Raw genomic sequence first — 27,865 nt, forward strand, 5'->3', positions numbered from 1 at the left:
ACAAAACGTAACATTGGGAAGTGGTGATGGGAAATGAGGACCATCTCTGGCTCTGATCTGCTCCCGTTCGTCCTGTAAAAGTTTTTGATCTCGATTTGATTTATTTTGCAGATGTAGATTTATTTGAGGCTGTGAATCTGCCTTTTCACAGTTCACCAAAGTTGAACTTTGTGACCACTCCCCTTGGACTGCATATATGTGACTATGGCCATTGGCTGTAAAAATCTCAACACTTCCTGTATCTATTTCAAAGTAAAAGCCCTCCAGTATTTCAGGGGCCAGTGCAAGTTTGTGATGAGGTGGTGAGAAACTTCACATTAAACTTAAACTTACACAAATACATAAATTCATGATTTGATGTGTTTTGGTTAGGGTTAGTTGCCACTTAAAAAATGTACATTTTATGGAAATTCGGTAAGGAAGTTTGGGTTCCAGAGAGACACCAAATTGTTCTTTTGGGTCTTGAGCTGAAAAAGTTTGGGAACATTTGGACATTTGGAATATTAGTCAGGCGTCACCAAAGTCATTAGGATTCATCCTGTGGGACCCAGCAACGTCCCAGGGGAGACAGTAGAATAAAAGTCAGGGAGTCACCAAAGTCATCAGAATTCAACCCCTGGGGCATGTGACTGTATGTACGGCTGTAAAGATATTTCAGTCCGACCCACAGAATGTCACGCTGTTAGCATGGCTGAAAATGCAAAAGGATTAGAGTTTCCACATGCAAGCAGAAATACTCAGCCTCTATCTCTTTTTAGATTAACATTGATAAAGCCTTGTACATCATAGACTGTGAAAGGTCCTGATCTGAAAATACATTTTGTTTCAAAATGTCAGCCACAGCTGCACTTCTGGCTGGAACAGTACTGTGCTTGTTAGCTGGAAGCCTCAGCTTACTAAGCACTCCAGGAGGAGGCACGGCGAACCGTTGAGGCCGCGCTGATTTCAATAGCATAAATCATTCCAGATAGATAGGTGGCTCTGGCGCAGGGTAGTCATTTTCAGCGCAAGAGTTTAAGACATATGATTGTTCTTGTGCTAACTTTCCTCCTCCACCACCTTATCCTCTTATGATTATGATCAATTATCCACTTATAATTACAGCCTGGCAGTAACTCAGCTTATGGGCTCTGGCACTTTATATAATAGCCTGTAATAATGCTGTCAGTCACATTTCATATAGTCCATGCTCTCAGGCTCTAGCATCTGCTGAAATTAATTGTAAAAGATGTGTCAGCTTTATCAACAAAGTTAGAGCAGAAAGGGCTCTCGTTTAATGATTTTATCAATGAGCTCACAAAGAAAAGAATATAGATGTGATTAGCCTTGTTTGAGTATTGTGAGATGAGACTTTACAGCAAGAAATAATAATAGGTTTGAATATAAGTTTTGCATATATATAACAATAATTGAATATATGCATATGAATTACAAGAGGATTTTAGGGTTTCTAACAACAGTATTCAAGCAAAGTAACACAAAAACTGTTACATGCAAATTATGGAAATAATCCACCCATTGAAGCAAAAAGTGAAGCAGACATGTCTTTGTCTTTCTCATCTCATCACCCTCTCTCTTTCTCTTTCTGTTTGACTCTCTCCCTGACCCCGTTCAACTCCAGTTTGAGAAACAGAGCAAAGCAAACTGTCTGAAGAGCCACTTCCTGTTGTGTACTTAAGATCCCTGTCATGTGATAGTGTCAGTTGAGGCGGGTGCGTGAGGCCAGTTTGGGGAGGGAGGGAATATGGTGGCACTGCTGATCTTGCTGATGTGAACACAGCCCCCCCCCACCACCACCACCACCACAACTCCCCCGTCCTGATTGTGTAAAGTGTCGACTCAGCCGGTGTGGCGTCAGAGCCCCCGAGCCCTGCACGACTCACGCACAATCACAACACACATTCATGCACGTGCATTGTGGTGCCACAGATACATAATGGACTATATATGTGCTTGATGATAATCTACCTACACTTGATTTATATTGATATAAATTTTTATTAGGTCAATCAGAGTCATATAAGCTACAATGGATTGGGGCATTTAAGAAAGGGTAAATAATCTTTTAATAAAATGGTGCAAATATGACTAGACACTGGTATCATACTTGATTTTGATGATCAAACTCATTTTCACTTTAGGACAGTTGACCTCCGAATCAAAAATACATATTTCCCCCTGGCCTGTAGTGCTATTTATTTATATTCATTTTTTTGTTGTGAATTACAACATTTTGGGGATATCAGCCATAGAGATTTTAGAGTCTGCCTTCTAGCCAGTATAATTGAACTAAATGGTACTTGAGATAATCCACAGGCCTTGTTGTGAGCAGTTTCATGTCGGAACTACTTTGATTTTGGGGTTAACTGGCCCTTAAAGGGTTAACAATCTGCCAAAAAAAGGTTAATGTAACTCAAGCTGGGTTGGTTGAAAACTTATAATCATAAATTGAATTAATAACATGTAGTCCACCTACATACTGTAGCTAGCTTAACTGTGTAATCATAACTAAATGTGTCTGAAAACTGAAAGTACCTTCAAAATACTTTTGCTTAACCTGTGTGTTCTTTGTCTCTCTTCTCACCCTCCTCCCCACTGCCTCCCTCAAACTCTCCTTCTGTTTCATTTTCAGGTGAATGATATACAGCACGTGCAGGCTGTGTGCTTAAAAGGTGAAGATAATAAAGAGAAGCCAATAAAATGAAGAAAAGACGTGTGGTGGATTAACTACGCAGATGAAAAGACTTCTGAAAACTTCTCTTCACTGACACAAAGATGGCCTGGAACTGAGTGAAAACCTTAATGTGACTGTTGAATCTCAGTTATGATTTATATGCGGGGACTTATTCAGCCTGAAAGAGCCTTATCTGTGTCTAAATAAATGATAGAGCTACATACATTGCTTTCTGTGGTACCAGTGGCATGCAGATAGTTTAAGCCACTGGTTCATTGACAGTGCTAGATGAAGATGGATAGATGGTGTTGCACCCAGTAACTGGAGGGTGCTAAATGAGCTGCTGTGTAAGCAGCTGGATCTCTGGATGATTGAAGGCAGATAGCATTTTAACTGACCAGCAAAGGCAAACTAGACATCCCTAGATGTGCAGCTGCAGATAGCAGTAGTTTCAAGTTTTATTGAGCTTGTGAAAGGCCAGATCAACAGGGTAGTTGAATTTGTACAATGATGGAGATGATGGAGACCCAGGCGGGAGGTCAGAATGAGAAGCTGGTTGGAGACAAGGTCAACCCTGGAAACGAGGTTGAGGGCGAGGATGACAAAACCCCCGGGGCTTACGACTGCAACATCTGTGGACGCAGCTTCCCTTTCCTCAGCTCTTTGTCGCAGCATATGAGGCGTCACACAGGTGCACGCCCGTACAAATGCCCCTACTGTGATCACAGGGCTTCTCAGAAGGGCAACCTCAAAGTTCACATTCGCAGCCACAAACTGGGCACGCTCTCCAGCCACCACTCCAATGACGATGAAGAGGGTGGGGCTGAGGAGGAGGAGATGAGTGTCTCAGAGGGTCTTGATGGAGGTACGAGTCCAACTAAGAGCAGCTCAGCCTGTAACCGGGTGATCAATGGGGATGGCAGTGAGGAGAGTCGGAGGAAATTGCCTGGGAGAAGCATGAAAAGAGAGAAGTCTGTCACTGACCAAAGGCCATACTGTTGCCGTCTGTGTGGCTTCGAGGCCCTGCGAGAGGACCAGCTCCTCAGCCATATTGAGAAGGTCCACATAACAGCCGACACAGAGGAGGAGACCACTGTTAAGGAAGACACTGTGGCGGACACTGATGCCCTCCAGCCCCAGGGTGATGGGACCTTCCCCTGTGAGACCTGTGGCCAGGTCTTTTCCCAGGCCTGGTTCCTTAAGTCACACATGAAGAAACACGCAGGGATCTTGGACCACTGCTGTCGTATTTGTGGACGACGGTTCCGCGAAGCTTGGTTTCTCAAATCGCACATGAAAACACACAACACCAAATCCAGGTCACGGTCAAAAGGAGATTCAACTGAGCATCCAGCCACCATCAACGACGTAGCCCAGGATCCTGATATTGTCACTAGCTCTGTTATGTCTACCTATCAAATGTGCTCCAAATGTGGCAACCTTTTCCACAATAGAGAGAGCCTGAGGGCCCATGAAAAAGTCCACAGCATCAGCTATGGCAGGAAATCCCAGAGCCAATGCAGACTCAGTGATGATGACGACTCACCAGCTGCTAAGAGACGTTACCTTGGCTACTTAAACCTCCAGCCTGTTGAGGAAAAGACCCTAGACGAAAAGGAGGAGACTGAGAAGAAGATGCTAGGTCAAAGAATCCCAGAGCTAGATCCAGTTTGCAGCTATCAGGCTTGGCAATTAGCCACTAAAGGAAAGGTTGTGGAGCCAGTGGAGCCGAGTTACAAGGCCTCCTGTGGAGGAGGAAGTATGGGGGAGGAGGCCCTTGCTGGAGCTGCTGTGGTCTTTGAGAAAGAGAGCAGCAGTTATGTCCTGCAAGGTCAAGAGAAACGCACCTCAGGGCGACGCAGCAGCTCTGGTTTAGGAAGCCATGCTTCTTCAGGGGACAGGACACCAGAGAGTCTCAGCGACTCCGAGTACAGGCCTTCACCTCGCCAGGACCGGCGGCGATCATCACAGTCGCAAGCTTCCGCCAAGTCCAACGAGTGCTTCGAGTGTGGGAAGGTGTTCCGCAGTCGTCACCAGATGATCGTCCACCAGCGGGTCCACAGAAAGGATGGAGGTAGGGCATCTGTTGGAGACAAAGAAAGGACTGCAAGAGATGAGCGATGGGGCTCCACCAGCGATCCGGAGTCTGGCTCCCCTAGCAGGCCCAGCACCCCGGGGTATGGAGACTCTCCACCAGCCTCTGCCATTGGAGACCAGGCCTCAGAGATGGGTACTGCGAACTCTGGAGACATTGCAGGTCAGTCAGAAACTTAAGTCTTTTTCTTAGGTTTTATCTTTGCTTCCTTGTAGTTTGATTTGAAATGATAATCTATAATCACAGAAATAATGCATAGAAACTTGCAATTTGATTGGTGGTACATAGTAGTGATTTTGGAATGGCAGCTTAATTTACTCTCTTGCTGTTGGTAGCCGCCAAACAAAAGCATTGGTATTTGACAACAACTAACCTATGTTTGGCCAAAGTCTCCCTTTGAATATTAGATTTTCTAAAGCCTGAAAACAGAGCTAAGAGGAGGCGCAGAAGTCAAATTTCCTCTTTCCCAGAATCGCATTATGCTGAAAGCTTATTATGGCTTTATAACAGTAAAAGAGAACATTACAAACTTTTTATGCGGATGTCCAGTCAGTGTTGATGGTGAAAGTAGTCAGTTGAAGAAATAATGAACTGAGTTTTCCTGCTTGGAGCTATGCAGCAGTGCCTACATGTACCAGGATACATTGCTCACAAGCTTTTGATGCCCACTCCCATGTTGCTGTTACCAGCATATCGCTATTACTTTGTTGGCCAAAACATATATTGTTATGTGACAAAAATGCTCATCTAGCTACCCAGAGGCAGAGACTAGAAATCCAAGTTGAAATAGTCTGTAGTTCCTCCTTAACATCAACTACATCACTTGAAGCACGAAATACAGCAGATTTTGCAGCAGCAACTCAGCTTTTTTTTTTTTTTTTTTTTTAAATATAACACACACTGAGGATTTTTTTTTTTTGCCTCTGTTGACTAGTATTCAAAAATGACTGGATATCCACATAAAAAGTACTAAATTTTTCCTTTTGCAGTTAAACAACAAAAAAAAGGAGATACCCCAGTTGCGGTTTCAGTCCTTCCACATGCCCACCATTAGCAAGTCAGTTTTCCATTTGTCTTTTAAGATACTGCCTCAACTTTCTAGCCTACCAATAGAAAAACACTTTGAAGGATTTTTAGTGGCAGAAATGACTGTAGCCCTTTTCAAACCTCCCACCCGCAGCCTCTGACTCTGTCACTCTGTAGTAAACATCTGTTGATGAAATGTGCTGTGTGTAGGTGCAGCTCCTCAGCTCATCAGTCTCTATGGAGTGGGAGCTGGAGCCACCATGTGGCCAAATGTCAGAATTACATTCAACGTTAGCTCTTTTATAGAGTGTTGCACAAAAATACTATCATGGTCCATAAACTTTAAGTGCCACTGAAAATTCTGTTTACAACAGTACAATTATTTTGTATCACAGAGCAATAAAACTAACAGTTAAGTGAAACTTTGTTCCTTTCAGTAGCATGTCAGCAGAGGAGAGGGCATTTTTGGAATGCCTATCATTTTTTCACCTCCACAACCAATAAACACTGCAGAGCAAAAAAAGACAATCTACCCATGCAAGGGCAAAACACCCATAATCACGACTTAAATATGGTAAAGGAAGGATTCCTGTGTGTGCAGCACTTCAGAGCTCTCTGGCCTTTGTTTTTTAACTTTCAACCTCACTGAAAACACTACTTGTACAGGTTAGGACAGTGAAAGAATTGCAGTGATTGCTTCCATTTCTCCCTGTGAGTACAGACATTCAAAAATAGCAGCAACATTTCTTCAGGCCTGATCGAGCTGTGTGCTATTTCAGGTCTTCCTGTCTCAGGAAACCCCCCTCACCCCCCTTATCTGTGTGTGAATATGTTTTTTGCTCTCTTTATGTCTGTGCCATGGAAATCTGTCTGCATGTTTCCTTTTACTCTTCACACATGTTGTTTGTTGTATAACAGCCAATTATTAGCCTTGACGGATCATAACACCCCTATACTCTGGCAGTTAAAGGTGTGGTTAACTTCCTTTATCGGAATAAATGTACTATACAGTATTCACTGTCTTCCAAACCATTTGCATCCTGGTGTCTTATTTCAGGAATTACACTTGGGAGATGAGATCTTTTTAGCTCAACATATATGCTGAATGCAAATGTATATAATATTTCAGATACAAAACCTGTAACATCAGGAGACATGGAAAAATCTGACAGAATATGATGATTGTATGTTGATATTAGATGGACTTTATTAATCTCTTTGACTAAGCTAACTTATGTAAAGAATTATAAGAATTACCAAAAGAATATTGCCAAGATGTAAAGGCTTCTGTCCGTCCATCCATCTACCCTTTTACTCCACACCTGTCCCCTCTGACTCCTTCCTAATCTCTAAGGTTACTTTCTGTGACACTCAACTGTCTCTCATCCACTCTTCTTACCATTGAGCCAGCCAGGCTGCCCGATGTCTGAGGGATTGGTTATTTATAGAGTCACCTCCCGATGGAGAGGGATGCAGGCAATGGGGGAAAGAGACACTCAGAGGACACTCTAGTCGCAAACACTCTGATGTTCCTTACAGTCATTTAGCTACTTTTTGGGGCCACAAATGAGAGGTGACAGAGTACATGCACAACTCAACATGATAGGCTTTTAGACAAATCACTTCGAATTAGTTACAGATTGATAATATTATAAGCATTAGGATTATGATAAGATTTTTCTTCGTGATAATTATTGCGCACTCACACAGCTGTGGTTATTGAAGCGTTTTACTATACTACAACGGTATGCATTTTCCAGTTCAGTTTCACTGCTGGTGAGAGCTGACATCTGTGTTCTTTTGAACAGCTCTGTGCAAGTGTGAAATTGGGGTTACGTTTGTATGTTTCAGTGACATGGCGTCACGGATGATTTAGATAGGAGTTGTGTTTGTTCGAGGATACATACTGTATCTTGTTTACTTCATCATTTACAAGACAAGCGTTACTGCAGTGACAGACTGTCAACATGTTGACATACTTTGTCTTAATTGCCTTACATTTTCACTCCTGCTGCGCAGGGTTGATGCTAGTTAGTGTGTGGTTTTATGTTTGCGTGCATGTGTGAATGTGCAAACCTGACAAGTGCAATTCTGATTGAGGATTGGACAGATACTTTGGAAGGATATTTTGCAATGAATGTTACAAACAGTCACAATATTCAATTACTTACTTAAATTCCTATTATTGATCAATTATCAGTGGCATGAGTAAAAGTAAAACATGAGTAAAAGTAGTGATATACAATGAAAATATTTCAAACAGGTAAAGTAAAAGTATAAGTTTTAACAGCAAAATCAAGCTTGAAGTATGAAAAGTACTCACGCAAAATTCAGTGTTTTATTTATTTATTATTTGTGTATTATTGGGATACTATTAGAGATGAATTAACATCAGCATTTCAATGTTGTCAAGGTGAAGATAGTTTTAACAACTTTTTACACCGTTTGGTAGTTTTCTATAATAATGAATCATATTTTAGATCTCATGTTGTGTTTTATATGTAAAATCTTAATTTGTAAAGGAACTATTAACTAATGCTAAATTTTAATAAAATAAAATATGTCAATTTAACTGCAGTGTTTGAGTAAATTTACTTAGTTACACTCCACCACGTCAATAATTAATTAATTAATAAAAGAGCAATAAACAGGACACACCAGTCTAACCACCTTTCCTGCTAAACTGCACAGCCCTGGGGCTGAGTCTGAGCTGTGTGTGTTGGCCAGTGTTGCCAACAGGAAGCCAAATGAAAAACAGACGGCAGGTTGCTGGTATTATTGTGAAAAAGAGGAGTGGAGAGGGCCATAATGTGCTACTCACAGAATCTGATATGTTGGATCATAGGAGACATTACAGTATGTGTGTATGTGTAAGATGATATAATTCTCTATGACCTGGCAGCTGTCTAATTATATAGTTTAATGTTCAAAACCTCTGAATGCCAACTTGAGGAATTTTAAAGATGTTTAAGATTACTTTAAATGAACTTTTACTTTCACTGTGAATACAGCTACTTCAACTACCATTCTTATTTTTATTTCTATTCTCATTCTCCCTTTTCCTGGAATTGAACTGTCTGGGAGTTTTCCGTGCAAACAGTAAAACTCAATTCAAAGGAAAGACAGGTCACTACCGCCCTCTTGTGGGGAACACACAGAACTGCACTCCAGGAATCAGCATTGTTGACTCAGTACAGTAAACACTAGTGCAATCTAACGCAATCACATATCAAGAGCCTTACAAAAAATAAACTTTAAGCATTATAAGTTTCATAATATCTCATTTGTTTTATGTACCAAAACTATCTTTATTCAGCTCAATGGTAATGTTATAAGACGGTGTAATTGTTTCACATCATATGGGCCATAATACATCCCATCATCTCCCTAACATTATCATAGAGATGACACCTGTCTTGACACAATTTTAACATCTGAACATCTTCACCTTCACAGTAATTCTATCTATTGCCAGGGCACTGTGTACTCTTGGAGAAACTGCAAATCCTTGAAACATTATCAGACAATGATATGATATAATTATTCATTGTTTATTTTGTGTTGATACTGAAAGTTTATTATTCTCATAATAGTAGAAGGATATGTTCACAAAATTAAAACCAGCAGGTAAAGCAGAGAAACACACAGATGGATAAAACCAACACCTTACCTGGATGATGCCAGTCAGAGACCTGTGATGAGCTGAGTTATCAGGCAGATCAGGCAGTCAGTCAAACAGGTTGTGTGTATGAAGCCTATTAGAAGACACATCCTACCCTCAAGAAAGTAAAGTAGTACATTCACAGTCTGTGATAAACAGCAAATGCAAATATTGATATAAATAAGATAAAGATTTCTACAACACCATTATGATGATAATAATATACTGGCTAAATAGAAGATCTCAGAATAACATTGTTAATGGTTAACCATTGAATTGTCCTCTGAATAGGCTGTAAATTACTAAAGTACAAAACCAAGAGCCACATTCAATCACTCAATGAAAAAAATAGAAAAATACACAGAAACTTTGAAAAAAAATCTGAGATTTAAACATATGTTTCTATTTTTCCCGAGTTTCTATGAAATTTAAATTGTTTTTATTATGGGGTCCCTCTGAAGCTCAGTTGGTGGAGCAGGTGCCACATGTACATTCTCTGCAGTGGCTGTCGGTTCAATTCCCGCCTGTGGCCCTTTGTTCTCTCTGTACCCCCTTTCATGTTTGCTCTTCAACTGTCTCTATTCAATAAAGGCCAAAAAGCCCCCCAAATTATCTTAAAAAATATGCTATTATTTTTATAATGTATTTGTGCAATGTTCTTTGTTTCTTTGCTTAAATTGATAAATGTTTAATTAATTTAATTATTGCCAGTAAAGGACAATGTGCAGAGGTTCAGGATACAATCCATTAGATGGAAATACTGGCCAATACTGCAGCCTGGTGGCCATTCACCAAAACTACATCTGGATGGAATAATATGAATCTGGCACAGATGTAATGGGCTCTGATTTAGAGCTGGTAGTAGAGAACAGTATAATCTAGATGGTTTCTTTGCAGTCATTTACCTTTATGTTGTCATTTCTTTATTCTACAGATGAGAAGCCCTACATCTGCAGCCTTTGTGACTTTGTCACCACAGACTTGAAGACTTATTCCACTCATGTTCGTGTCCAACACCCGGCTGTCCCTGAAGATAGACCCAGCCCCAGCCCCATTCCCAGCCCCAGCTCCAGCTCAGACAGAGGCACCCCCAGCAGTTACCCCAAGCTGAAGAAAGCTCTTCTTCAGGGTTTGAGCAACTCCGCCTCCCCTCCTGCTGCTTACCTCTCAGCTCGATCCTCCCCTCTCGATCCAGGCATGACCCCTGTGGATTTATGTGTGAGGGCTGAGGGCTGCAGGGATGTAACCTCCCTAAACCTGGACAGGAAGAGCCTCCCCAGCCACAAGTGCTCCTTCTGCTCCCACTCCACCCGCTACCCTGAGGTGCTGTGGATGCACCAGACTGTGGCTCATCGCATCAATGGCAGTAGCTCCAATCTTGCTCCTAAATGGGCCCTGAAAAACAGTTCCAAGGGCTCCAGGGACTTATTATCATCCAGGAGACGCACTGGCCCCCCTCCAGTCCTGGAGGGAAAGGAGTGTCCACCGCTGCCTCCACTGATGCGTACTCAACGTACCCGGCCTCCAACCTACTCCAGTGAGGTTCTAAAGAAGACCAAACCAGCCAGTCATGCAGCCATGCCATCATCATCCTCCTCTACTCCCTCCCCTTCATTCTCCAGGGGCTCCTCATCCACCTCAGGTGCCCAGGCTGGGAGAGTCCCCACCATCCGGCCGAGCAGCAGCAGCAGCACCATCAGCAGCAGTGTCAGACACGTGGAGGACAAGGGTCATCAGTCTCGCTTCAGACCCAAAGTGGATATCTACCCTCGGGGAGGCTCAGTGTCTTCCTCCAGCAGCTCCTTGGAGAAGAGCACCGGTGCCCTTTCACGTTCCTCTGCCACGAGCTCCAGCTCTGCTCCAGCATCCCGGATTACTGACCGCTACTTGATGCCTCAGGAGGGCCTGGGCTTCATGCTGTCCAGCAAACACAGCCTAGCAGAGTACAGCCGAGCAAGGGGTTCCCCTCATCAGCCGCTTCCCAATTCAGTTCCCAGTCAGGCCCGGGCTAACTCTACGAGGCCCAGCACCATCATCCACAGCTCTGCAGTAGGACACAACTACGGAGCCTCCCAGGTACATGGAGGTACTCTGCTGAATTCCTCCACTTCCTCCTCTTCTTCTTCTTTGCCTTCAGAGGCTCGTGGTGATGTGAAGCAGGAGCCAATTGCAGAGACGCCAACTGAGATGCCAACTGACATCCTCAGCTTCCTCAAAAACTACAGCCCTCACGAACTGGCTGCCCTCTACCACCGCTGGGGTGCAGCCAACGCACTGCTGGATCCAACAGGTAGGGAAAAATTCTTTTAATACTTTTTTTTCTTCAAAAGATGGACATATGTACTTTATATTTTTGTTATTTTAAAGGGACAATACACCCTTAACTGAAATATCCATATTGCATTCTGCAAGGTAAAATTATTGATTTTGCCTCAATATTTGGAGAGAGTGATATTTGGCTTATTTAACAGAGGTTTCCTGTCAGAAAAGACTCTTTGACAGCAAAGTAAAGCTGTGAAATTATTCTAAACATAGTGTACACAGCAGCACTTTGCTAAGCTTTTGTGCTGGTGCCTCTCTCTAACATGCCACCTGACATCAACTATAGCCAATACAGTGACTATCGGTCGGTACCTCACACCTCCTCACATTAAATAACCCAAACTATCCCTTTAAGTCTGTGTAATAATATCGTTTAGTGGAGACTTTCTTGGAGAAATTCTCGTGAAATCCCTCATCAGCTCACATACAAAATGCCCAGAGGATCTTCGCTTTGGAGAAAATGCCAAATGTCAGGAGTTGAAGGGAAATGTTTTTCAGTGACTGAGCAGCATGTTTGGAGCAGTTACGAGTAGAACTGACCAAAGTTGACAGGCTAAACTAGGAAGACACATTTGCAGTCACACAGACCCACACTTCACATGTGCACCATATTCAATCATGTATATTTACCCTCTCTAACACGCACCAGCTCTAACCCTCACACTAACTCACCATCTGGCAGAAAGTGATTGACAGACGCACATACTGCACCATTCTGACAGGGGTTTGAATAATGAAGAGGAGATCCATTAACTGGACACACACATGTGCGGTCGCATGTTTGGGAAATATGATAAAAGGCTGTATCTGGGGCAGCGTGTGTGTCCGTGCATGTGTGTCCATATGTGCTCGGGTTTTTAGATTCAAAAGGAGTGTGTGTGTGTGCGTATGTATTTTATTTATTTATTTTTTTTACCATGAAAGACGTGAGAGAACCTTTGCTACTCTCAGGTCTGCGAGGCATGCCTAGTCTCTAGCTCCACTCTCCCAGAAAGCTGTCACAAACTGTTTAGGTCACCGCTCTGCCTGACGAGAGACTCGCACAGATGCGAATGGAGGGAGGCAAAACAGAGGGAGAGGGAACATAAGAGGCAAAGAGAGAGATGAGACAGAATAATTACCCCACCAGCTGCTTTGGAAATGGTCATTACCGAACATTCGCATTATTTGCCCATTTTCAGTTGTGTCTCTAAGGTCAAGTGGGGCTGTGCGAAGCCAGGGGTCAAAGACAACAGCCCCAGAGCAGACGCATGACATCGCTGTCACCCGTCCAGGCGCATATCGTCACGATCTGCCTTAGCCCTTTGAGTCACATGCTATAAAGTGACCTTTTTTGAGCAACTGAGTCTTTTCCCGTTTCCCTGTGTAATCTGTGTACAAGTGTGTGTGTGTCTCTGCTTGTGTTTTGCGTCCAGCTCTGTCTTGTCTTTCATTAGTGCATCAGTGAGAAGGGCTGGCGGCCCAGAGTAGAAGTAGAGTATCCAGAGGCCAGCAGTCGGGCTGCCAGAGACACTCTCTGTCACCTCCTCCGCCTCCCTGTCCTCCTTGTCCCCCTCATTTGCCACACGCACACACGCACACGCACACATACACACAAACATACACACAACTACTGGGCACTGCCCAGGTATATTCCAGGCTCAGCCCTCGGGGGGTTGATGTGTCTACTGGGGGTTTGCGCAGCAAGTGTTCCCCTCGCCAAAAGTACCCCCAAACCCCCGGGCCTGTTATCTGTCAGCAAGAGAGGTCACAGGAGTGCATGTGTGTGTGTTTACATATGTGTGTGTGTGTGTAGTGGTCACAGTGTCATTAAATGGATCGAACCACCTTTAAATGCTGCTGTCCCTATGGCCCCAACTGCTCTGACCACATTAACATGCACACCAAAACAAAAAAAAATCCATGAGTGTAATGTGACTGATAGGTCCTTATTAATGATATAATTTGTCATATAATATGTAATAATTCTGCATTGAAGTGTTTAAAATTTCTATATTGTTGAGTTGTGTACTTACATTAACTCAAATGTTTTCAACAATGGTCAAATGCAGAGACATCTGGGAGCAATTCAAAGTAACAGTGTGTTGTTTCCTACTTCCCACCAGTTGCAGTAACAGAAGAACATGAAGAAGGAAATCAGTAAACGTGACTAAACACAACTAGAATAAAACTTAATACATTGGTGGTTGTTTAACAGTGAAAACAACTCCCATGATTCCACGCTATTTCACCAAACTACGTCTTTTCTTACTGTTTTAATGAAAGAGAGACCACTAGTGGTATAACTTATGCGCTTTGCATTTAAATTGTTTTAAAAACGTATTATCTTAAGTCCAGTCATTCCACTTTTCCTCAGTATGAAACAGCAGGTTTCTTTATGCTGAATGGCTGCTCTTTTAGCCACTCAGTATGCATTCAGTCTGCTTTGCCAAACACAGTTGGGCTTCATGTCCCTTAACAATTAATTTCCTGGTGGCATTTTTCTTATACTGCCTAGCTATAGTCTCAGAACTCTCATTAACTGTGTTAAATTGCCTGATTTTGGTTGGTTTCTTTTTGTCTTTAAATTGGGCTTAAAGGTCTACTGTGTAAGATTTAGAGGGCTCCATTTGCAGAATATGGCAGAGATTGAATATGCTATTTATAAGTATGTTTTTATTAGTGTATAATCACCTGGAAATAAGAATAGCTGCATTTTCATTCTCTTAGAATGAGCAGATTATATGTACAAAGGCCGTCATGTTGAAGGAACATCTTTCTACAGTAGTCCAGAATGGACAAACCAAACACAGGCTCTAGAGATGGCCTTTTGCATTTGTTTGTGAGTTTTGCCGCCACCATAGTTTGGTAAAGGCGGGTAGCGTTCAGTTGATTGTAATCTACCACCTCACAGCTAGATGCCACTAATCCTACACACTAGTCCTTTAAAATAAAATTCATTTAGCTTTAAAATGTAAAGTCCAACCCAAAATTGATTTTTGAGGCTGATACTGGTATTTATATTTGGGAGTCACAAGAATGTTATAAATAAAAAATGTTGATATTTGTCCATTTGATTAATCAATTACTTAATTAACTTTTATTCTGGCCAACATATAAATTGAGTGTGACATTCTGCAGTTCAAAAATCAACTTCTCTGGACAAACGATATAAAAGCATGTTTGTTTAAAAAGGAACTCAGACCTAGTTCAGCATTTCTGTACTGCAGTTTCTTAATTCTTATTGGCTGATGTACATGTGTAAATATGGCCCTGACCAATTAATTGGTTTAGCTTGCTAAAAAACAGAAAAAGTTTCAAATTTAATTTTGTTTACTTGCAAATGCAATTATGCTTTTGCTAAGATATGTATTATAGCAATGGAACAAGAAAAATATGTTTTGCTCAGTAAATATGAGGAGGTTTTAAAATATATGAGTTTTATGTAAAGTTCAAACCAGTTTTTCTCAGGCATTTCAGTGAAATGTTGCAATAATACTGTACATTAAGCTTATGTAGCTTTACTAAATCCAGTTGTATCAGACATAAACACTTGAGAGCAAGCTTTGTGTAAAGGCTGACAGGGAAAGATAATTAACTTATCAGCAGTAGTTTAATATTTTCACTTCCTCTACTAAAATAAAAAAAAACAACTAAGAAAAAACATTCCTGATTTTTCATGTGGTTATTTCATGTCACATGGCAGGATTTATGAGTTTTAAAGTCATCAAAATTCAACAAGTTTCTAATTTTTGCCTTGAAAAGCCATTAACATGTCTTGTGCATGTTATGGAAGTGTTGTCATGTTATACGTGTGTGTGTATGTGTGTGTGTGTGTGCAAACGTGGCCAGTGTGCACCACAGACCATGCCTCACTTTCCTCCCTTGGACCAAACACACATATATACAACTCTTGAAACGCATACACATGCAGACACACACACCTGACATGTGACACACGGGCAGCGGAGCGGGCACATCACAGCCGGGGCGTTTTAATTGCCTGTAATTTATGCGGTGTGTGTGTGTGCTGTGTGTGTCTGGCTGTCAGCCTCTGAGATGATGCTGTGTGACAGCTGCAGTCCAGCCCCTGGAGCTAGCCGCTCATAATGACACATTAGACATACTAATGATGCCTGCGCGAGTCCACTACTGACGCTACCTACCTCCACCACTCCAGCCAGGCTCTGTGCTTATGTACTCCCACTCACTTTCTGCCCATTACTGACCTTTACGTCTTCATTCAATCTCCGCAAACACTCTCACGTGGAAATGTCTCCTGCCTTTGAATAAACTGATGCTGATGTCCACCTTTTCAACCACTCTCCCCAGAAAAAGTCACATGTGAAATCTCACATGGGAATTCAAAGCATATGTGGTTTTAGGGCACATTGGCCTTTGTATATGAACATGTGGTGAAATAAATGTGACTTGTCTTTTTTCTATGTGAAATGCCAAACAGGACACATTTTTTTTTAGATTCAGCTTTCTTCAAGAGAGTGGCGTTGTTCAAACATCAAAACTCTGATAAATAGTCAAGAAAGTCATGTTTCCTACTAATTTACACATTTATGCAAATTTTGTAATATGAAGTAATATTCAAAAGTTGCTTCAACTTATCTAGGCCTTGTCGCCACCAAAAATACCTGGAACCTAAAAGACCAGGAACTACGTTTTCAATAGACTAAAGTTGTTGTTTTCACCACAGTTTAAAGACTTATTAGGCAAAGATTATTAGGCAAATTCTTTTTTTCGTGGAACTATACAATAATGATGATGTGTAAATCTTTTCATTGTGGGTTTCCAATTCCCACCGTATTTCTCCTCTGCATATGACATGTTTTCACTGCAGAAACATTCCTTCAGGACTAGGAACCTTTGGAGGAACTCACAGTGTTTCTGTCGCAGTAACCAGGGTCTAAATTAAATTCTGGGGACTTTATTTTGCCCCCAAAAGTCCCTGCTCGGGGGCTAATGCTAAAAGTACAGGAAGTTTGGGGGTGGGGCTTGCAGGGCTGAACATGTCTGATTGGTGGTGTGTTCACAGAATTTTATGGTAATCACCATTTTAAAAACTCTACAGCCACTTAGTTTTTTGTTCGTTGTGCTTTGACACATCCACATGGAGTTTCAGAAGAAAGCATGCAACAGATTGACTGGCAACAAAGTCCAGGCCCCAGTGAGCATTTATGATCAGGACAAAATCCAGCAGGAATTGGAAACAGTCACATTACTGTTGTATTGTATAAAAATACAATGGAGTATAAAGACTGCTCTTGCTCTTTTGTCAGCAGACTTACATGCCTAATCCTAATCCTTGGTTGAAGTGCAGAAAACAATACGCTACAGGACTCCATGTTGATGTGTCAAAGCGCAATGAACAGAAAACAAACAGGTTTTGTGGCAGAAGATTTTTAAAAATGACTCAACCAATCACCAGTCAAATATTCAGTGCTACAACCCCCACCCCCAAAGTTCTTGTACTTTTGGGAAATACTACAGCCAAGCAGGTGGACTTTTTGGGGGGCAATACAATGTCCCTGGAACTTAATTAGTACCCTTGTCCCTGCAGTGGAAGTTCCTCCAAAGGTTCCTAGTCCCCGGGGAAAGTTCCTGCAGTGGAAATGTAGCTCTAATAAACACTCAGTACTTTACTCTATAGGGCTAAATCCAAATTTGTGACAATTACGAATCATGACAATTGCACAATAGTAATTTTATTTGATGCATTATGGGGATTTCTGAAATAGTCATTATTAAATTTTGTGCACACAATTTTGGTGCCTCCTTTAAATAAACACAGCTGTTTCTGTTCACAGTAAATCCCATGACTTTGATATTGTACCCCTGTTTTGACCACTGTAATGTGTGATTGAACCTGCAGTATTTTGTTGATTTGCTCTTTGTGACTCTGAATTGTGTATTTCTTTCTCCTGTATGTGATCAGGGATGCTGAGGTCTCTCATGCGGCAGGGACAGTATTTCTGCCACGAGTGCGGGAAGAGTTTCAGTCAGCCCAGCCACCTGCGCACTCATATGAGATCCCATACAGGTAAACACAGCCATGACACAGTGACACACAAACACACTCAAAGGAACACAGACTGCATACAAACGTGTGCTCTCAGTGGATCAACAAAATAATGGAAACACACGTTTTAAAATCAACTAAATCCTAAAAGACCTGTGTCAGAGCAGCCATTTTGACATGAAATAGTGGTGTAAACACAGGTGGTACCATGATACTAATCAAGGCTCTGTTCCATTCAGGGGTCAGGGTGCTGCTATCGTGCATGTTGGCTCACTGTAAAGGCTCTGTTACACTAAATGGAACAGGAACTTAATTAGTGTCATTAGTTACCTCTGTGTTTACCTACTATTTCATATCAATATGGATGCAGTGAAATATGGCTTTTATACATTTTAATAATATTTGTGTGTGTTGTCTTTTAACCCCTGAGTTTTGTAGAAATTGGCTTTACTTTCTTATTGTTGGAGTCCTACTGTTGAATGTGCAAAAGGCACAAAAATAAATGTTAAATTGATCATTTTCCTTTTAAATATTCTTTTCTATTTACCTGACCTTGCCCAACATATAGACATTATTTTAAGGGGTAACTTTCCATTTACCGCAAACTGACCTTGCACATTTTTGTGATTTGATTTGGCTGTTATGTACAGCAGGCATATGCTATCCTGCACAGCAACAGAAGTCATTTTCATTTTCTAAACAGGAGACTTATGAAAATCATATTTTCTATCAAGTCTTTTCAAATCGGTGTTAACAATGTTAGGTATGTTTTTTGTGCAACTGAAGTACAGTACAGTGTAAGAGTTGATGTCACATGGAGAAATTAAAAGAGGTTTTTGGTAAAAAAAAAAAAGGTTAATCAAGTTGCGAGAGCATCATAAAAACTGTAGAATTATTTGAAAGTTAAACTTATGACAGACGTAGACAAACACTCTCAGCAATCAGCAATAACCTGTAGAGTAGCCTTATTATTGTCTACTTGTTATTCATGTATTACAAGATGTTCCCAGTTTTTTGGCCACTCCTTCAGCCGTCACTCATTCCTGTGCCACCTGTGCACACACACATCATCACCCTGGCAGCTATTTATTCACCCAGAAAGACTCACATGAGATATAGAGAATATATGCATGGGGATTCACATTCACGACAATATTTCATCGTCTGACTCTCCATACATCCGCCACGTTCCTGCCTTCTCCAAAATAAATCAAAACAGATCTTTTTGTTCAGTTGAGTGTGACAGCAAGTCTGTGAGTCCTTCCCCGCCCTGGGCTGGGCAGCTGTCTCTATTTTTTAAACTGAAACATGATTTGCTCCGGATACTGACCTGTGACAAATTGTATACATTATTAATCACATGTCAATTAGAGAGATGGAATTGTGCATTTTAATAAGGCAGATCAGCATTTGTCCACGGCAACCTTATGAATCCATTTGCATGCGTCCCAATGCCATTCACTAAACAGCTTGATTTAGACATACTGCCTTTTCCTCTGCCTTTCCTTTCCTTTCCTTTCTTTTCCTTTCCTTTCCTTTCCTGTCCTTTCCTTTCCTTTCCTTTCTCCCCCATCATCGTCTTTTCTCCTCTCCATTTTCCACTTCCATTTCCTCTCTTGCTTTCTCTCATCTTTTCTTTCCTCTCCTCTCCTCCCCTCCTCTTCTTTCCTCACTTCTTTTTATTTCCTTTCCTGTTGTTTCCTCTCATCTCACCTTTATCTCTTTCCTTTCCTCTTCTCTTTTGCCTGCCTTCCTTCTCCTCCTCCTCCTCCTCCTCCTCTTCCCTCTCCACTTCTCTCCTGTCCTGTCATGTCCATCACCCGGCCGGCAGTGATCACAGTAGACAGTGAGATAAGTAGCTTCTTTATAGAGAGTGTGAATGATATGTGGCACAGCCAGTGATTCTAAGTGACAGAGGCCAAATGGTAAGTGATGCAGTGCTCAGCTTCCCCCCAAGCCGTATTGCAAACACACACACACACGCACACACACATGTACACGCTGTATTAACAGACACACACTCTTTGGGTCTGTAAACACTTGCAGAGGCTGTAATTAATGTTGTCACCGACGGTTGTCTTCAGCATGGACGTGCACACGCAGAAAAGGCCAGCCACCCTGAGGCCTCTATTAACATGCGTCATATTAAATCACTGACTTGCCTCCACCAGGTTCCATCACCATCATCACCACGATCATCACCATCATCATCACTGCCAGCTCCCCTCTATTAGCAAGGGTGCTGGTGGCAAACGCTACTGTGTGCGGGTGGTGGTGGGAAAAAAAAAATTGCTTGTGTGGATCTGGTAGAGCTTTTAACCGAATGCCCTCCTCCCCCCTTCCTCCTCCTCCTCCTCCTCCTCCTCCTCCTCCTCCTCCTCCTCCTCCTCCTCCTCCTCCTCCTCCTCCTCCTTTTCCACCCACCCCTCCCCATCCTCCTTCTCCCCCCACAGTTGGGTTTGATTTTAACGGACTCCACAGAGGTACTGACGCTCACACCACCGCTTCTGAAGCTCCCAAACAAGTATGTGGCACGATGGCTAACCACTGGGCTCCCTCATCGCTTCTGCATGTTTCTGATTATTATTGTCTCACCTCCGCATGTGTGTGTGTCTGTGTAAATCCCACGCCCCCCCGTCCTTTTGTGAGTGTTTTCTTTTTTATTTTTTTCATGTGTGACAGTCACATGTGGCACCCTCTGCACCTGGCATTAACACCTGGCATTCTCACACGCTGCTGGATCACACCTGACACCAGCGTGTGTATCCAGTGTACATATCACAGTTGTCTCATTGAAAAGCTTCAGTTTTGGTGATTTCTGTGTTTTAATTACACCTGAAGGGTTAGTGGTTCTTTTATTAATTGAGGAAAAGCAACCTGACGCTTGTAAATTTCCCTTAACACCTTACTTGATGAAGTCAGAAGCACATACTGTAGTTAGCTGTTAATTTTTCACCTAATTCAAAGTCAGATTTCCCTTTGTCTCACCAGATTTCAAATTATTTCAATACAAGACTGCATACAATTGTGGTTTTGTCCTCATCCACGCTGAATTTAAAGGGATAGTTTGGATTTTTTTGAAGTGATGTTATATTATATACTATGCATCCATGGTCAGTGTATTACTTAGAATACCCAGTGGTTTGCATGCCCCAAGTCTGGAGAAGCAACAGGAGTACCAGCACAGAAGCTAAGCAATGAACTGTTGTGGACGGGGTCAGCAGCAAACGAACTTTGGCCACCTAAAAGAGGCCCACCTGAAAAAATCAGTATCAGCTTAACTGTGCGCTATATTTAGAATATTTTCATTCCTTTATCTTGCCGTCAGACAGCCTTTTCCATTATATAAGCCAAATATCACTCTCTGCAAAGCCACCAAAACACACTGACAAAACCATTTTAAGAACATGGGAGTTGCTGACCTGCCGCCGCCTCATTCAGGTTAGTTTGAGTGTGTTATTGTGTTACTTTGGTGAATTGGAACTAACACTTTAAAACACACAATAATACAATCAAAACAACAGATCAAGGCAGCAGTAGATCAGCAATCCATCTGACAAAATCCACGATTTTGTCAGAGTCTGATTGGTTTGGAGAGAGTGATATATGGTGTATATAACAGTGGTTTTGCACTAGTAAAGGCTTTCTGGTGGCAAGGTAAAGTGGTAAAAATGTTCTAAATTTAGCAAAGACTTCAGCTGATATTGATTATTGATCATTGATTAAAACATATGTTTTGCTGCTGACCCGTCCACAGCAGTGCATCACATAGCTTCCTGCACTCGTACTTCTGCTGCTTCTACAAGCCGGGGGGTGTGCTGACCTGTAGGTGATCTCTCCTGTAGGTAATACACTGACCAAAGATAAGTGCCTTATACAACCCCACTTCAAAAACTCCAAAACATCTATTTTATCTTACATATTTTAAATGTAAATATATTAAATATATGGAATTAAGTTGTCACCATGGTCAAAGGTACCCCAAACTGCCTTTTCAGCACATTTTGATAAAATTTCCATTATATTTCATTGTTTCTGTTACAAATTCATATAAGACAACAGCAATTCAGCCTATATCCAGTTCATAAAAAACTTGATAAAAGCAGTTTACCGGTGTAATTTGGTACAGTCTGTAACAGCACAGTTCCATCAGCATCACTGCATGGAATCACATGGCCACATTCTCATCAAATATATAAACACAAATATCCCAAAAATATCCCAACAGGGAGGGATTCTACATGCAGACGTTTCCAGCTGCAGTGCACTCCAAAGTTCAGTCAGAGCATCCACCTGTCTATCTACAATTATTTTTGTTTCAGGAACAGGAACTTAACTGCTCTGCTCTCTAACAATAAGCGTGTTTGATTTTTAAATTTCAAATGACGCGCAGTCTGCAATGTGTTACAGCTGCATGTAGGGTAAAGATGCATGACTTTACATACACATACATACAATTTCGATGATATTACTGTCAACTATTTTACAATCTGCTAATCATTCAGGTTACTTTTCTAGCAGAAAAGCAAAGAAAGCTTCTCAGATGTGAGAATTTTCTGCTCATCTTTGTCTTATATGAGAGTAAATTGTTTTGGACTGGTGATCAGACTGAATAAGACATTTGCTGACATATTCCTGTCATTTAGGAAACAGTGATGTTAATTTCTGTCATTTTATTGACTATCAATTAACCAGTTAAATAGGAAATTAAATGGCAGATTAAACGATAATTGCTTGTCTCAAAAACAAGAAGAAGGAATGCTGAGGTGCGGCACTTTGGTGGCAGGTGTAAATGGGTTTTCACACAAACACGTAACAACTTAAAGAATTGCAAATATGATCCCTCATAGTTTGTTTAATGTCTTTTCAGAGTTTTCAAAGTTATCATAGTCATAGAGCGTCGAGGCAGAGGGAACAGAGGAGTAAATCTGTTCTGCTCTGACATTCGGAGAGAGCTGGCTTCTACACGCTGCACCTCCATCTTAATTAATCACACACTCACACACCCACATGGACTCAGATTTACCGCACACTATGAATGATGGGAGCAGGCGCAGCGGAGGGGTCCAATTAGATGTAGTGTTGACGCTGCTTTACGGTGACGATAACCTTTAGTATAATGTAGTGCACCGGTTCCGTCAGCGATGTTTCCTCGCAGGACGATGTCGTGGAGGTTCTCGCTTTCCTCTCACGTCTCAGCCTCGCCGTCTCTCCAGCTGTTTTTTTTTTCTTTTTTTTTTTTAGTTTTTTATGTGATTAATTATACCTTTTTTTGTTTTTATCTTTCTCTCCTTCTCTTCCTCACACCCCCACCCCCTTTCTTTCTCTCCGTTGTGTTTCTGATGATGTATGATAACAGCTATATTTCCTTGTTTCTTCTTTAGGGAGAAGGGTGCGGGAGGGGCACGGGGAGTCATTTGTTTTCCCGCTTTGATACTCTTCCATTTATCAAAATGATAATTAGGTGCAATTAAATGGCAATCTCATTTGTTTTGTTCAGGTGTGTGTTGCTTATTCTTTTATTATTTCTTTATATTTTTGCCGAGGTGTCTGTGCCATTGTAGGTCAGTCTAATTAGAAGAGAGAGTATAGGGTATGTGTGTGTGTGGAGTGTGTTTGAGTGTGTGTGTGTGTTTGGGGGCATAGGGTGGCCCGGGTGATTGAGAGAAATACACCGAGACAAAAGTAGGACTGTTCAGACAGCGGATGTGTGGCGCTCTTCTCCAGATGGCAGGAAAGAGGAAGCAAGAGTTGGTCCATCTGGGTCAGGATGGAGAAGCAAAGTTAACTTTTTAAGTGAAATTAGGTGTAAAAAATTAAATGTGAATGCCGCTCTTGACCTGCATAATGTTTCCCCGTTTCTAGTTGAATGCCATCATGTGTCTTGGTTTGTGTTTGTCTGTGCGTTTGCTTGTTTCTCCCCCTTTTTTTGTTTCCATTACAGCGAGTCTCGTCCTTGGTCTACATCATTGTGTCTTGTTAAATCTCCTGTATATTCAAAATGATGTAACACTTGATATTAATAAGCCTGTAATAAATGTTAGTTGACTGGTAATAAGACTATTGTAATTATAGTATAATAAACATGTTAATTGTTAAATTATAAGACATTTGTGAGAAACATGTCACTGTCATAAAGACAAAAAGCAAAATAAATAAATCAATCATGATTAACTGATATAAAGTACATATTAAAGGATTTATTAACCTTAACTGTTAAATACATAGTTAACTGCTAATAAATGCGTAATAAAATCTGTAGAAATTCTAATAAAGTAACAACAAAAGCTTTGAAAAGGTTTAACAGTGACTCACATTAGTTAATTAAAGTCATTAAATGTTTTTGTAACAAGTTTTAATTCTAGTTTAATAAATGTATATTGTCAGATTCTAAAACATTTATAAGCACTTGTTAAAGGTTTATAGATTGCTAGAGTGTTAATAAGCCTTATGAGTTTCTCGTAATTGTTTATAACAGTGTGACAAACACTTTTTTGTTTAACTAAATTACTTGTTATATTATTGTTAAACATTTACCAAGCTTTTGTTATTGCTTCATTACGAGTTCTACATACTTTATTCTGCATTTATTAACAGTTAACTAAACACTTATAAACAGTTAACTAGCCATTTTGTGGCTACTGAAACCAAAGTGTGAACAGTTATTATTAAGGTTAATAAATACTTTATTATGCACTTATTAACCGTTAAATGGCGGTGTAATAGGGGCAGAATGCTTTAGAGTTTACAGACCTATATAGTGGTGACCAATATATGTCTTTCTGTCTCTAACTATTGTTAACATTTATTTTTTGTCTAATTAACACATATTAATGTTAATAAGAATGTTTTATAAGGCCTACATAACCTATTAACTAATGCTTGTTATAGGCACCTTAATGCAAAGTGTTACCCATAATTTTCTACTACATCTTGTCTTCTCTGAATCCTGTGCATGACGTCCTCCCTGGCCTCCACCTGACCTTTCAACTTAAAGTGTGTGTCTTGTGATTCTGTTCCTCAGGGGAGAGGCCATTCTGCTGCCAGCTCTGCCCCTACCGAGCCTCTCAGAAAGGGAACCTAAAGACGCACGTCCAGAGTGTCCACCATATGCCTTTTGACAACAGCCAGTACCCCGACGCAAGGAGCTTGTTACTGAGCCAGGAGGAGCGAGGAGCACTGGCTGCCAAACACCCGCCGACGCCACAACAGCAACAGTAGACCATCTGATAGACCAGGATCTGGACTTGGGACCGGACTAGTCAGGGAATCATATAACCCAGAACACACCTTCACCATTCCTAAAAATAAGAGGACTGGAAGACTTTCTGAGCCTCTCCTCTCCACCCATTGTCTTTAGAAGAATTTTCTACAATGAAGGCTCTTGTAGTTTTTGGAAGTTTTTTTTTTTTTTCAAAATATGAAGCTAGTTAAAGCTGTGCTAGGCAATTTAAAATCATAAAGTGGGGGCTGCAGCAGAGATGAGTGTCTTATCTACTAAGAGAAAGAGTTTCTGGTGAAATTCTGCAATTTGAAATGGAGCCTTCCTAAGTCCCGCCCGTTTTAGCTCCGTGCTCCAATAAAAGTTGAGCAAGCTTGATAACAGTCAGCTTGGTCAACTTTCACCTTTCCTGTTTCTTGTGTTTGTAAATGCTATATGCTAGGCTCGTCTATATTGAGAAGAAAACATTTCGAAGACAGTTATTAGATGTTAATGGAGCACCTGTAAATGTGACATGTAGCCACATATTTAGTTGGCAAAATGCCAGCTAACCCAGCCCAGAGCCTAGCCCAGAGTATGTATAAGTACAGGAAACAGGAAAGGAAAATGTTGGCTGAGGTTCCAAAAGGGGCGGGACTTGAAGGTTCAATTTTACATGTCAGGTGTGCACACAGGCCCACATTTTCCCTTCGCAGAAGAAATTGAGAGTGAAATATAAATTGTCTCCTCAGCAGGAAAGCTGGAGTAACCAGTGATCGATCTTTTGCTTGTCTTGGCCTTCTTGAGCATGAAGGCTGGCAACAAATGAGCAGATTGTGTGTCGTTTACATCACCTTAACGGATTTCAGAAAAAAGAAGCCCTCAAAATTCAAAGAGTTACCTCTTGCTGCCATTTTGGAGGTACCGACAAGTGAAGTTGCCTAGCTTTACAGGAGGAGCAAAGTTTTTTATGAAAAGAAGCCGATAAACTGAACTTGAATGCAACTGCTAGCATTTTAATCAAGGACTGTGGCATTGCATGGCTGCTGTAGTTGCCCCCCCTTCCTTTTTTTTTTTTTTATTTTTTAGCTTTATTGTATAAGAGTTTGTGCATTCCTCAGGACACCAATCATCAGAGATGAGATGAGAGAGAAGATGCTCTGCAATTCATCATCAGTCAGCTGACACAGTGCAAGTTTGTTTCCTCTGGGTTCTAAGTCGTGAAGATGAAGACTTGCATCTGTCTGTGTGTGTGTGTGTGTGTGTGTGTGTGTGTGTGTGTGTGTGTGTGTCTGTGTGCACAAGTGTGTTAAACTCACTTCCCTCCACTCTAGAGTGTAATGTTAGGAGTGCAGTGACCACTTGGAGGCTGTGTAGCCGATGATTAGAAGGAGAGAAAGAGAGAGAGAGGTAGGATTAAAAAGGAGAGAGAGAGAACGCTAATGGGGGTGTCTGCTTTAGTGCTCATTAAAAAGAGTGCACGTTTTTAATAGCCAATATAAACGAGCGTACCATTTTTATGGCCATTCAATTATTGTCCATTTAAGAGGACGGGACTGAGTGGAGGCAGTTTTCCTCCATAACTCCTTCATATTAGGGAGTGTTTCCGACACTTCTGACTTTGAATTAGACTGACTCAAAAACACACGCCAGCTCGGCTGTGGATTGCACAGATGAAACTCAAACTTGTGTACTTGCAAAAGAGAATATGGTACTGCTTGTGTTAGCCAGCAACGATGCATCTCAATTTCATATTGCCAAAGGGCAACACTGACTTTTTGGCCTGTTGGGTTCCTTAACCCAATACGAGCTTATGAGGTCTTAACAAAACCAGTCACGCTGACAGAAAGCCTGTCAGCCACACAGAACACCTGTGCACAATGCTTCCAAACCAGTATAATGCGAGGGGTCACAAGATAATTAATTAGATAGGAAAGAATTGTGCATCTTCTCAAAATTAGTTTTCTTTTTAGTTTAGATTTTCTTGGGGAAAAAAAGTTTTACCCAATAAGGCCTCTAAAAAAAATACTCAAATAGACTTTTTTTGCCTTTTTTGCTCCATTCAGACCATAATTAGTATCACTGGTAATACCTGTGTTTACACTGCTATTACCTATCAAATTATTACGCTTAAACTATCAAACCATTTGAGAAGGGAGATTCAGAGCCAAGCATGCTGAATTGCTAGCTAGCTAGCTTGAATTGTTTACCCATGTTTCCAGTGTTTCCAGTCTCTCATTGGTAACACCTGTGTTAACCCTATTTCATATCAATATGGCTTCCATTAAAAAGGTGTAATTAAAGCATATAAGAAGAGAAATTCAGAGCCTGTGCAGTTGAGTTAGCAGCTATCTAACTAGCTTGAATTATTTCCCTTGTTTACAGTCAGTGCTAAGCTAAGATAACCAGCTGCTACAGGCAGCTCTGGCAGTTTTGTTAAACAGATAAAACATATAATTCAACATGTCTGTGTTATATTAGCTGCGCATCCAACAGAGCAAAACATCTAAGCAGACTAATGAGCCAAATTGCTATGTCAGATTGGAGAGAATCGTATTTCATCTACAGAAAATTGGGCTTGTTTTTCCTGACTTTTCTTCTAATCAAATGTTTTACCTGTTCAGGCCTCTAAAAGTGCTCAAAACCAAAACCATTTGAGAGGCTTCAGAGTCAGACTAGCCATCTCCCCAGTCTTTGTGCTAAGCTAAGCTAACCAGCTGCTAGCTATAGCCTCATAATTAATGGACAGACATGAAAGTGGTATCAATCTTCTCATTAAAAACTGGTGGTTTTGCCAAATAAACAAATATACTGTTCAATATGTGCACAGTACATTTAGCACACAGACAACAGAACAAACAACCAGAGACGCACGG

The 27,865-nt window shown here is 41.2% G+C and overlaps 1 protein-coding gene across 3 annotated transcripts in view; it reads left to right on the top strand.

The window, feature by feature from the left end:
* znf516 (zinc finger protein 516) overlaps nucleotides 1–26,949 on the top strand; it is a 62,463-nt gene extending 35,514 nt beyond the window's left edge. For 2 of the 3 annotated variants that reach the window (XM_084726169.1, XM_084726168.1), the window contains exons 2-5: nucleotides 2,633–4,931; nucleotides 10,391–11,746; nucleotides 17,705–17,809; nucleotides 24,813–26,949. In XM_084726169.1, the coding sequence (XP_084582295.1) occupies nucleotides 3,182–4,931; nucleotides 10,391–11,746; nucleotides 17,705–17,809; nucleotides 24,813–25,009 (3,408 nt within the window). In that variant the 5' untranslated portion in view covers nucleotides 2,633–3,181 and the 3' untranslated portion in view covers nucleotides 25,010–26,949. Of the gene's footprint in view, nucleotides 1–2,632; nucleotides 4,932–10,390; nucleotides 11,747–17,704; nucleotides 17,810–20,241; nucleotides 20,313–24,812 lie in introns of all 3 variants that reach the window. The other variant, XM_084726170.1, reaches the window with a different exon arrangement.
* The last annotated feature ends 916 nt before the right edge of the window (nucleotides 26,950–27,865 follow it).

The sequence above is a fragment of the Lutjanus erythropterus genome, chromosome 9 (assembly GCF_056507025.1).
Source record: "Lutjanus erythropterus isolate fLutEry1 chromosome 9, fLutEry1.hap2, whole genome shotgun sequence".
In the NCBI taxonomy this organism is placed as follows: Eukaryota; Metazoa; Chordata; class Actinopteri; order Lutjaniformes; family Lutjanidae; genus Lutjanus; species Lutjanus erythropterus.